The 11,786-nt window shown below is 44.0% G+C and overlaps 1 protein-coding gene across 3 annotated transcripts in view; it reads left to right on the forward strand.

The window, feature by feature from the left end:
- Nucleotides 1-10,099, forward strand: part of LOC139235052 (zinc finger MIZ domain-containing protein 1-like) — a 293,638-nt gene extending 283,539 nt beyond the window's left edge. For all 3 annotated transcript variants that reach the window (XM_070866173.1, XM_070866174.1, XM_070866175.1), the window contains one exon: nucleotides 8,710-10,099. In XM_070866173.1, the coding sequence (XP_070722274.1) occupies nucleotides 8,710-8,817 (108 nt within the window). In that variant the 3' untranslated portion in view covers nucleotides 8,818-10,099. The remainder of the gene's footprint in view (nucleotides 1-8,709) is intronic.
- Nucleotides 10,100-11,786: the final 1,687 nt, after the last annotated feature.

Raw genomic sequence — 11,786 nt, forward strand, 5'->3', positions numbered from 1 at the left:
ACTGCAGGGGACCTACGTTTGTTTTTACTAACCTTTTTCTCTTTACATATCTATAGAAACTTTGGCAATCCGTCTTAATGTTCCCTGCAAGCTTCTTCTCGTACTCCATTTTCCCTGCCCTAATCAAACCCTTTGTCCTCCTCTGCTGAGTTCTAAATTTCTCCCAGTCTCCGGGTTCGCTGCTATTTCTGGCCAATTTATATGCCACTTCCTTGGCTTTAATACTATCACTGATTTCCCTTGATAGCCACGGTTGAGCCACCTTCCCTTTTTTATTTTTACGCCAGACAGGAATGTACAATTGTTGTAGTTCATCCATGCGGTCTCTAAATGTCTGCCATTGCCCATCCACAGTCAACCCCTTAAGTATCATTCGCCAATCAATCCTAGCCAATTCACGCCTCATACCTTCAAAGTTACCCTTCTTTAAGTTCTGGACCTTGGTCTCTGAATTAACTGTTTCATTCTCCATCCTAATGCAGAAATCCATCATATTATGGTCACTCTTCCCCAAGGGGCCTCGCACAACGGGATTGCTAATTAATCCTCTCTCATTACACAACACCCAGTCTAAGATGGCCTCCCCCCTAGTTGGTTCCTCGACATATCGGTCTAGAAAACCATCCCTTATGCACTCCAGGAAATCCTCCTCCACCGTATTGCTTCCAGTTTGGTTAGCCCAATCTATGTGCATATTAAAGTCACCCATTATAACTGCTGCACCCTTATTGCATGCACACCTAATTTCCTGTTTGATGCCCTCCCCAACATCACTACTACTGTTTGGAGGTCTGTACAAAACTCCCACTAACGTTTTTTGCCCTTTGGTGTTCTGCAGCTCGACCCATATAGATTCCACATCATCCAAGGGTAATGTCCATTCTAACTATTGCATTAATCTCCTCTTTAACCAGCAATGCTACCCCACCTCCTTTTCCTTTTATTCTATCCTTCCTGAATGTTGAATACCCTTGGAAGTTGAGTTCCCGGCCCTGATCATCCTGGAGCCATGTCTCCGTAATCCCAATCACATCATATTTGTTAACATCTATTTGCACAGTTAATTCATCCACCTTATTACGGATACTCCTTGCATTAAGACACAAAGCCTTCAGGCTTGTTTTTTTAACACCCTTTGTCCTTTTAGAATTTTGCTGTACAGTGGCCCTTTTTGTTTTTTGTCTTGGGTTTCTCTGCCCTCCACTTTTCCTCATCTCCTTTCTGTCTTTTGTTTTTGTCTCATTTTTGTTTCCCTCTGTCTCCCTGCATTGGTTCCCATCCCCCTGCCATATTAGTTTAACTCCTCCCCAACAGCACGAGCAAACACTCCCCCTAGGACATTGGTTCCGGTCCTGCCCAGGTGCAGACCATCCGGTTTGTACTGGTCCCACCTCTTCCCCCAGAACTGGTTCCAATGCCCCAGGAATTTGAATCCCTCCCTGCTGCACCACTGTTCAAGCCACGTATTCATCTGCGCTATCCTGCGATTCTTACTCTGACTAGCACGTGGCACTGGTAGCAATCCTGAGATTACTACTTTTGAGGTCCTACTTTTTAATTTAGCTCCTAGCTCCTTAAATCTGTTTCATAGGACCTCATCCCTTTTTTTACCTATGTCGTTGGTACCAATGTGCACCACGACAACTGGCTGTTCTTCCCTTTTTAGAATGTCCTGCACCCGCTCCGAGACATCCTTGACCCTTGCACCAGGGAGGCAACATACCATCCTGGAGTCTCGGTTGTCCAGTTCTAGACACTGTACCTCACGAAGGATATATTAGCCTTGGAGGGGGTGCAGCGCAGATTCAGTAGAATGGAGAGCACCAGTTCCCACTGTCACAGGACAGAGAGTGGGGAGCACCAGTTCAAACTATCACAGGAGCATCCAGTCGTACCCCGCTAACTGCCCCCAAATGGAAGTGGAGTGTGGGAAATTGCACTCCGCTTCCATTGAGGGGTGGTAAGCCCAATTCTGCGGCGGGAGCAGGACTTCCACGCTGGGGTCTAAAATTCCTGGCCCAGAAGGTTACCGCCCCCAAGATGGGAGCCTGTGCTGGGAGGCAAAGGGAAGTGGAGGGGAGGTGGAGGGGAGAGAGGTGGGGGGGCGGAGAAACCCAGGGCGGGACACGGGAGGGGCCACATTGCAGCGGAGGTCTGGGGGGGGTGACGTGTGTTGAAGGAGCGGGCCTGGGGGCTCTGTGCCTCGGTGCGGGGAGTGTTCGGAGTGGGGTGGACGGGTTGACTGCGCAGATGGCGGTTGGTGGATGTGGTGTGGTTGGCGTCGTGGGGGCTCGACATCCGGGGGTGTTCGGCACTTGGGAAGGATTCTGACGGGACGGGGCAGGTTGGATGCAGGGGAAGTGTTCCCGGTGTTGGGTGGGTCTGGAGCTGGGGGGTGGCGGGGTTGGGGGACACGGTCTTAGGATGGAGGGTGGGCTGTTTGGGGCTGGGATGGGGAGAGACTTCTTCACTCGGGGAGTTGTTGGCCTGTGGGGTTCCCTGCCACAGAGAGTTGTTGATGCCAGTTCATTGGATGTGTTCGGGAGGGAGTTGGATGTGTTCGGGAGGGAGTTGTGGCTGGGGGGCCGGGAGGTGTGGGGTGGGGTGGGTGATCAGCCATGATCTTACTGAATGACGGTGCAGGCTCGAAGGGCCGAATAGCCTACTCCTGCACCTATTTTCTATGTTTCTATGTTTTTTTTCTATGAATGATACTGGGGCTAAAAAGGGTGAATTATAAGGACAGGTTGCATAGTCTAGGCTTGTATTCCCTGGTATATAGAAGATGAAGGGGTGATATAATTAAGGTGTTTTAAGATGATTCAAGGATATATTAGTAGATCGAGAAAAACTATTTCCTTTGGTGGGCAAGTCCAGAACAAGGAGACATAATCTAAAAATGAGAGCTAAGCATTTCAGGAGTGGTGTCAGGAAGCACTTCTTCACACAAAGGCTAGTGGAAATCTGGAATTCTCGTCCCCCAAAAAGCTGGGAGTCAATCAAAAATGTCAAAACTGAGATAGATAGATTTTTGTTAGGTAAAGATATTATGGGATACGGAGCAAAGGTAAAGGGAGTTGAGGTACAAATTAACCATGATGTAATTGAATGGTAGAACAGGCTCAACGGGCTGAATAGCCTCCTCCTGTTCCTATGTTCTCAAAGGAGGAGAAAAAGTGGACAAGTGACTCACTTAGAATCATAGAACGGTTATAGCACAGAAGGAGGCCACTCAGCCTGTCGAGCCCGTGCCTGCTCTCTGCAAGAACACCTCAGCTAGTCCCACTCCCCCACCCTTTCCCCGTAGCCTTGAAATTTTTTAAATTTCAGTTACTTATCCAACTCCTTTTTAAAAGCCGTGATTGAGTCTGCACTCGCCACTCTTTCAGATGTAAAATATCACTAATTGTGATATAATTTTAGAGAAGAGAAGTATTATCGTTGACGGATAGTATTCCGATAGATTGGGAGCATGTTAACATTTGCTGACTATTTCATGTGTAGTAAATTATTAATGTTGAATAATGTTAGAGGAACCATTTGCAATTAATCACAAGGAGCGTTCTGTCGTACGGTTACAGTAAGAAACTAAAGGTATCTATCCCTCAGCGAACGGATTTAAGCCAAATTCTTTGCTTGCCAAAGACATCATAATTCTACTGACAAAAAATGGAAAGTTAATGTATTGTGTACACTTTGTAATTACTGGAACTGCTCCTGAATCTCTGCTCAGCCTGCCAACTTGAAATGAATAAAGATACAGAGGATGGCAGCTGAGGACAATAGGGGCTCTATTAACCACCTGTTCAGTAGAAACTGGGCAGCAACCTGTCAAAATCACTCTGGGGACCTGAGCCTCTGATGCAATAGTAAGGAGGGACATTAGCCTGGATGATGTGGAATCGGTATGGGTGGAGCTGCGGAATTCCAAAGGGCAGAAAACGCTAGTGGGAGTTGTGTACAGACCACCAAACACCAGTAGTGAGGTTGGGGACAGCATCAAACAAGAAATAAGGGATGTGTGCAATAAAGGTACAGCAGTTATCATGGGCGACTTTAATCTACATATTGATTGGGCTAACCTAACTGGTAGCAATGGAGGAAGATTTCCTGGAGTGTATTAGGGATGGTTTTTTAGACCAATATGTCGAGAAACCAACTAGAGAGCTGGCCATCCTAGACTGGGTGATGTGTAATGAGAAGGGACTAATTAGCAATCTAGTTGTGCGAGGCCCCTTGGGGAAGAGTGACCATAATATGGTAGAATTCTTTATTAAGATGGAGAGTGACACAGTTAATTCGGAAACTAGGGTCCTGAACTTAAGGAAAGGTAACTTCGACGGTATGAGGCGTGAATTGGCTAGAATAGACTGACAAAGGATACTTAAAGGGTTGACAGTGGATAAGCAATGGCAAACATTTAAAGATCACATGGATGAACTTCAGCAATTGTACATCCCTGTCTGGAGTAAAAATAAAACGGTGAAGGTGGCTCAACAAGAGAAATTCAGGATAGTGTTAAAGCCAAGGAAGAGACATATAATTTGGCTAGAAAAAGCAACAAACCTGAGGACTGGGAGACATTTAGAATTCAACAGAGGAAGACTAAGGGTTTAATTAAGAGGGGGAAAATAGAGTACGAAAGGAACTTGCAGGGAACATAAAAACTGACTGCAAAAGCTTCGATAAATATGTGAAGAGAAAAAGATTAGTGAAGACAAACATAGGTCCCTTGCAGTCGGATTCAGGTGAATTTATAATGGGGAACAAAGAAATGGCAGAACAATTGAACACATACTTCTGTTCTGTCTTCACGAAGGAAGACACAAATAACCTTCCGAATGTACTAGGGGACAGTAGGTCTAGTGAGAAGGAGGAACTGAAGGATATCCTTATCAGGCGGGAAATTGTGTTAGGGAAATTGATGGGATTGAAGGCTGATAAATCCCCGGGGCCTGATAGTCTGCATCCCAGAGTACTTAAGGAAGTGGCCCTAGAAATAGTGGATGCATTGGTGATCATTTTCCAACAGTCTATTGACTCTGGATCAGTTCCTATGGACTGGAGGATAGCTAATGTAACACCACTTTTTAAAAAAGGAGGGAGAGAAAACGGGTAATTATAGACCGGTTAGCCTGACATCAGAAGTGGGGAAAATGTTGGAATCAATCATTAAGGATGAAATAGCAACGCATTTGGAAAGCAGTGACAGGATTGGACCAAGTCAGCATGGATTTATGAAAGGAAATCATGCTTGACGAATCTTCTGGAATTTTTTGAGGATGTAACTAGCAGAGTGGACAAGGGGGAGCCAGTGGATGTGGTGTATTTGGACTTTCAAAAGGCTTTTGACAAGGTCCCGCACAAGAGATTGGTGTGAAAAATCAAAGCGCATGGATAGAGAACTGGTTGGCAGACAGGAAGCAGAGTGTCGGGATAAACTGATCCTTTTCAGAATGGCAGGCAGTGACTAGTGGAGTGCTGGGACCTCAGCTCTTTACAATATACATTAACGATTTAGTTGAAGGAATTGAGTGTAATATCTCCAAGTTTGTGGATGACACTAATCTAGGTGATGGTGTGAGCTGTGAGGAGGGCACTAAGAGGCTGCAGGGTGACTTGGACAGGTTAGGTGAGTGGGCAAATGCATGGCAGATGCAGTATAATGTGGATAAATGTGAGGTTATTCATTTTGGGGGCAAAAACACGAAGGCAGAATATTATCTGGATGGTGGCAGATTAGGAAAAGGGGAGGTGCAACGAGACCTGGATGTCATGGTACATCAGTCACTGAAAGTGGGCATGCAGGTACAACAGGCAGTGAAGAAGGCAAATAGTATGTTATCTTCATAGCTAGAGGATTTGAGTATAGGAGCAGTGAGGTCTTACTGCAGTTGTACAGGGCCTTGGTGAGGCCTCACCTGGAATATTGTGTTCAGTTTTGGTCTCCTAATCTGAGGAAGGACGTTCTTGCTATTGAGGGAGTGCAGCGAAGGTTCACCAGACTGATTCCAGGGATGGCTGGGCTGTCATGAGGAGAGACTGGAGTTTAGAAGGATGAGAGAGGAGCTCATAGAAATGTATAGGATTCTGACGGGACTGGACAGGTTAGATGCGGGAAGAATGTTCCCGATGTTGGGGAAGTCCAGAACCAGGGGACATAGTCTTAGAATAAGGGGTAAGCCATTTAGGACTGAGATGAGGAGAAACTTCTTCACTCAGAGAGTTGTTAACCTATGGAATTCCCTACCGCAGAGATTTGTTGATGCCAGTTCATTGGATATATTCAAGAGGGAGTTAGATATGGCCCGTACGGCTAAAGGGATTAAGGGGTATGGAGAGAAATCAGGAAAGGGGTACTGAGGGAATGATCAGCCATAATCTTATTGAATGGCGGTGCAGGCTCGAAGGGCCGAATGGCCGCCTCCTGCACCTATTTTCCATGGCCCCAAGTTTCCACACACGGCAAAACAGGCGCTCCTCCGAGCTGGACGCCCGTTTTTTGCGCCGAAAACGGCACCTGAAAAAAAAGTGCTATTCTCGAGCGCTTTGCAGCTCAATGTCTGCTTGGCATGGCGCACAGGGGGCGGAGCCTACCACTCGCGCCGATTTTGTAAGTAGGAGGGAGCGGGTACAATTTAAATGAGGTTTTTTCGTGCCGGCAACCCTGCGCGTGCGCGTTGGAGCGTTCGCGCACGCGCAGTCTGAAGTAAACATTGGCACTCGGCCATTTTAAAAAGTGCTGCAGAAAAAGTAAAAATTTGTTTATTGAACCCTTGCAAAGGCTTGCATTTTAATTTTCTTGATATTTCTGTGTGTGAGGGTGAGGGAGTGCATTCTGTAATTAAAGATAGACTGTGATAAACGGGACACATGCACTTGTTTGAGACTATTCAAATTCTTTGTAGCTGTTCAATTTTTAACATTTTTTAATAAAACCACATTGCCCTTCCATGATCAGCACTGAGGCTTCTTGCAGCTTTCTCCCTCCCTCCCCCCTCCCTCCCCCCTCCCCCCTGCCGTCGGTCGGTCCCGACGGCAAACCGCTGCCTGAAGCACTTTCACACAGGTAGGAACATGGTTTATTTAATCTTTTCTTTGCTTATAAGTTTTTATTCAGGTTGCATTTATTTGTATAATATTTGTATAAGTATAACTAAGGATTTATTGTAGAATTTAATGACTTCCCTTCCCCCCCCTCCCCCCCCCCCCCACCTCGTTGCCGACGCCTAATTTATAACCTGCGCCTGATTTTTTACTGTGTTGACGAGGTTTTTTCAAGCCTACAAAAATCTTCACTTGCTCCATTCTAAGTTAGTTTGGAGTACGTTTTCACTGTGGAAACTTTCAAATCAGGCGTCAGTGGCCGGACACGCCCCCTTTTGAAAAACAAATTCTGTTCAAAAGTGAAACTGTTCTACCTGACTAGAACTGCAGAAAACTTAAATGTGGAGAATTCCGATTTCTAAGATACTCCGTTCTCCACCAGTTGCTCCTAAAAATCAGGAGCAAATCATGTGGAAACTTGGGGCCTATGTTTCTATGTTCCACTCACTTCCATTTAACCTGCTCTTCTGAGCATGGGATCCTTCTTTAAATATGCAGATTGCACTCCGACTAAGTTATCAGGGCCTGACTGGTATTCTAACCAGTGGCCTGTGCAGTCTGGGCCAAAATAGGTCAAAATAGTTTCATTTTTTAACTTTTTTACTTTCCTTGAGGGGTCAGGAGAGCTCCTCTGGGCCACCCAATCACGACACTCTCCCGAAACCCCTCTCTATGACTTACCTGAGTGTCAGGGACCTCCTGCCTGCTGACATTACGCCCCTGCCCATCGGTTTCAGGCAGACAACTGTCATACAGATGAGGCCCCGAAGTTAAAATTGCCCGAAACTCACGCCGACGAGGTCAGGATCATTTGCAGCCAATCTCACTCCCCACCCACCCAACTTCTCCCTCGAGTTAAAATACGTCTGCACTTTGCCACGCATCCATAGGTTAAATCCTCAAGCATCAGTATTTGTCAACTTTTTGCTCTTCCCCTTTTCTCTTGAAGGTGACAACATCTTGATGCAATAATCACTTTGTCCTATTCATGGCAATGATAATACACAGCAATCGGTGTTTTGAACCACTGAAAAATCCACTACTAGTCATTTTGGTAGAAACCGCAGATATGAAATAAATTCCAAATCCCTTCAATAATCAAACTCCATCAACTGTGTTTGTTCTCACTTCTCTCACTTCCCCTGGAATTGACTCATTTCTGGGTATAGCACCATGGATGCCAAGTAGTCTCTTGTACCTTGTCTGTGACCATTAACTATATTATGACCCTTGACAATTATGTTATTTGACCAGTGAACAGCAATGTCAGAGAGGGTATTTTGCCTGCTCTCTTGGTTGGGGAATAGTACATGTCATGGAGGAAGGTTTAAAAAAGTGATTTTAAGAATATAAAGGAGAAAGACCAAGATCACCTCCTTTATTCTTGTGGAATGACTTGTGCAGCCTTATCATTCTCCGTTCTCTGCATAGCTGTCAACTGTAGGCATGAATTTCAAGGTTGAAATTTGTTTAGTCTTTTTTCAGTTGAGTAATTTTAAACTGTTTTAACATCAACACAAAATTCAATTCATTTGTCACAAAACAGTAAAAACAGAATTGATCTTAACCTTTTCCCTTTGTTTCCTTCTATCTATTACCTAGCTTCTTCCAGAGATCACAAACCCAGATGAGCTCCTGTCCTACCTGGGACCTCCAGACATGCCAAACAACAGCAATGATGACCTTCTCTCCTTGTTTGAGAACAACTGAAATTCTTCCCTTTTACACAGCGGGTGAAACCACCATAATATCCCTAGCTCCATCTCCACTGAAGCTCAGCCGAGACTGCGCACTGCCTTGCATTGTTAGCAGTGAGAACCTATTGGCAGATGTCTGTGTGGACTGTACTGGTAGGAGATCCTCCCAGACCCATTGTAAAATGTCATCTAGCACCTTTAGAGTTCTAAATATCTTTAGAACACTAGAATACGGACCAGGTTTGAAAGTTTGACAAGCTAGAAGAAAGCAAATATTAGGGATTCTCTAACTGCTACCAATGGTTGTCAAAGAATCAACCGAGTAATATTTTGCCACTAATGCCACAAATCTTGTCTGGATTTCAAGGCATTAGAAGGCAAAAGATGGGAAAGACTTCAATGCAGCAATTAGCCCTGGGCCACTAATTGCAGAAGTTTTTTTTATTCAGCTCAGTAATATAGGGGATTATTCTCCACATTCACTGGTGAAGTGAGGACTGTGACATCCTAGGAATCAAACGCCTTGTACAGGGAGGATGCTGAAAAACGGAAATAAAAGGGAACTTGAAAACCTCCTCATCAAGTACAGTGGCTTTCCTGGATCCCTACAGTTCCATCTGTATAGAAGAGATGGATGGACCCTCACCAACACTGACTTCAGAATTATTGAAGAGAACGCAAAAAAAAATTATGATCAGTTACAAAAAAGCACAAAAGATTTTAAGTGTACAATATAGGGACACTACAGCACTGGGGGAGAGGGGATTTCTTCTCTTATGCTGTAATGAAACAATATCACTGCTGACATTTCACAACCTGTGAGTAAAGATGTTGGACGTCGTATCATTGTAATATAAAAGAACTGCTCAGAGGTGATTAAATGACAGAGTACTGTGTTATTATTCCATTTTGATGTCCCTACTCCTTTTCATCATTTTTGTTCTTTTGTATATTTGAAAAAGAGCATTCCCCAAACTTAATGTAAACTTATCTGAACACATCAATACTGTTCTACATGCTGTGGTTTTGTACCTAGTCCATGTGGCACCAAAGACCAGCTTTCTTCCTTTATACAAAGTGCTGTGGAATTAGGGTGTCAATGCCCTTTGGCAAAATAACTGACAACAGCACCCAACAATGGTCATTCATTTTAATGCTGCTGACCATTGATTGCAGGTGAAAGGCAACATTTTATACACTTTGTTTTGTTTTAAACCATCTCTCTCACCACAATCATTGCGTAAAATAATCTTTGTCCTGACTTTCTGTATGTGCAGATTACTTCCATAACTTTGGCGGGGTCGGGGGGGGGGGTGGGGTGGGGTGGGGGGGGGGGGGGGGTGGTAAATGTATATTATTCAGTTCTGGTGACTGCAGCAGTTCAAGATGTCCATGAACTATTTAAGATGGCTGGGATATGTAAATCAATATTGTGTAGGTTTGGGTTTTAAGTTTATTGAATCTATCTCCTTTGTTAGGTTGTATTGAAATCTGTAAGACAATAAAAGATCATTGTCCTTTGTTTAATTTCTAGAACTTTTTATTTTTATTTTTTCTGTTGGAAGGAATTTAAATTTGAATACAGTAATCTACACTATTCGCTGAAAGTCTTGCTTCTACATCAGTTCCAGGAAATGACGAGCTGGGTGGCTGCTTTTAAATATATTAAATTGGATCAATAACAAATCAATGAGATACAAAGAAGTCATGAATGCTGGAAATACACAGAGGGTGATTCAATGTCTGAAAAGAGAAAGACAGATTGACATTTGGGTGGAACTCTTCGACAAATTTGATGCAGTCAAGAGGAGAAACTCCTTTACGGGCCCGAGCTAAACAAAAAGAGGGGAGAAGAACTGGTACAAATATGCAATTTCCACAAAGATGCAGCAAATTAGTTTAATAGCCAGAAAAGAAGGCGTTGTGTGCAGTGTAAAGGTCGGGCATGTGAAAGGCATTATTAGAGGGACAAAAGGAGAAATCAGTATATCCAAATAGAAGAAAAGGCAGTGGAATGTGGCTAAGAGGAAAATTGGTGGGGGGGTTCTGGAGTACAGCTGAGATCAGAAATTGCGATAAATTGTAATGCCCAAGTGGAAGATTAGACACTGTCCAAAGGGATAGTGAGAATTTTTTGCATCTGTATAATTCTCAGGTTTTGTTTATCTTCATTCCCCTATTTTCTTCTTTTAATTAACTATGCACAATTTCCTGCGCAAAAATTCAAACAGGCAACCAACTCTCAAGCTAGTCAATGCTGTGTGGTTGCCCTCAATGCTTTGTGTGGTTGCCAGGAATTGCTGATGGGTAGCATGGAATAACTTAATCTCTGCCTTTCCCTCCCTCACAACTAGCTTCTGCCTTTTTGTTTTCCCTGCATTGCCCTGGAGCCGACCGGTATATTTGTACATTAGGGCACTGTGGCACCTGTTAACTTGTAATGATCAAATGAAAAAAAACATTTTGATTTACACTGAAACTGACCAGCTCTGTGTCATGGACAAAATGCATTGCACAGGTTTTGACATTTCGAGAAGTGATAGGAAGATAGGAAAAGGAGTAGGCCATTCAGCTCCTTGAAGCCTGCTCAGCCATTTACCTCCCATCTACCCAGCTTGGTTCCATATCCCTTAATACACTTGCCTAACAAAGCTTTATTGATCTCACTTTTGACATTTTTAATTCAACAGCTTTGAAAGCACATTTCCAATTTGTGTGAAGAAATGCTTCCTGACATCACCCATGAAAGGCCTGGCTCTTAATTTTAAGATTATGTCCTCTTGTTCTGGACTCCCCCACCAGAGGAAATAGTTTCACTCTATCTACCCTAGCAAATCCTTTAATCATCTGAAATACTTAATTAGATCACCTCTTAATCTTCTATACTCCAGGGAATACAAGCCTGGTCTCTGCAACCCATCCTCATAATTTAACCCTTTTAGCCCCGGTATCATTCTGGCGCTGCTCCCCCTCCAAAGCCAA

This window comes from Pristiophorus japonicus, chromosome 22 (assembly GCF_044704955.1).
Source record: "Pristiophorus japonicus isolate sPriJap1 chromosome 22, sPriJap1.hap1, whole genome shotgun sequence".
NCBI lineage: Eukaryota > Metazoa > Chordata > Chondrichthyes > Pristiophoridae > Pristiophorus > Pristiophorus japonicus.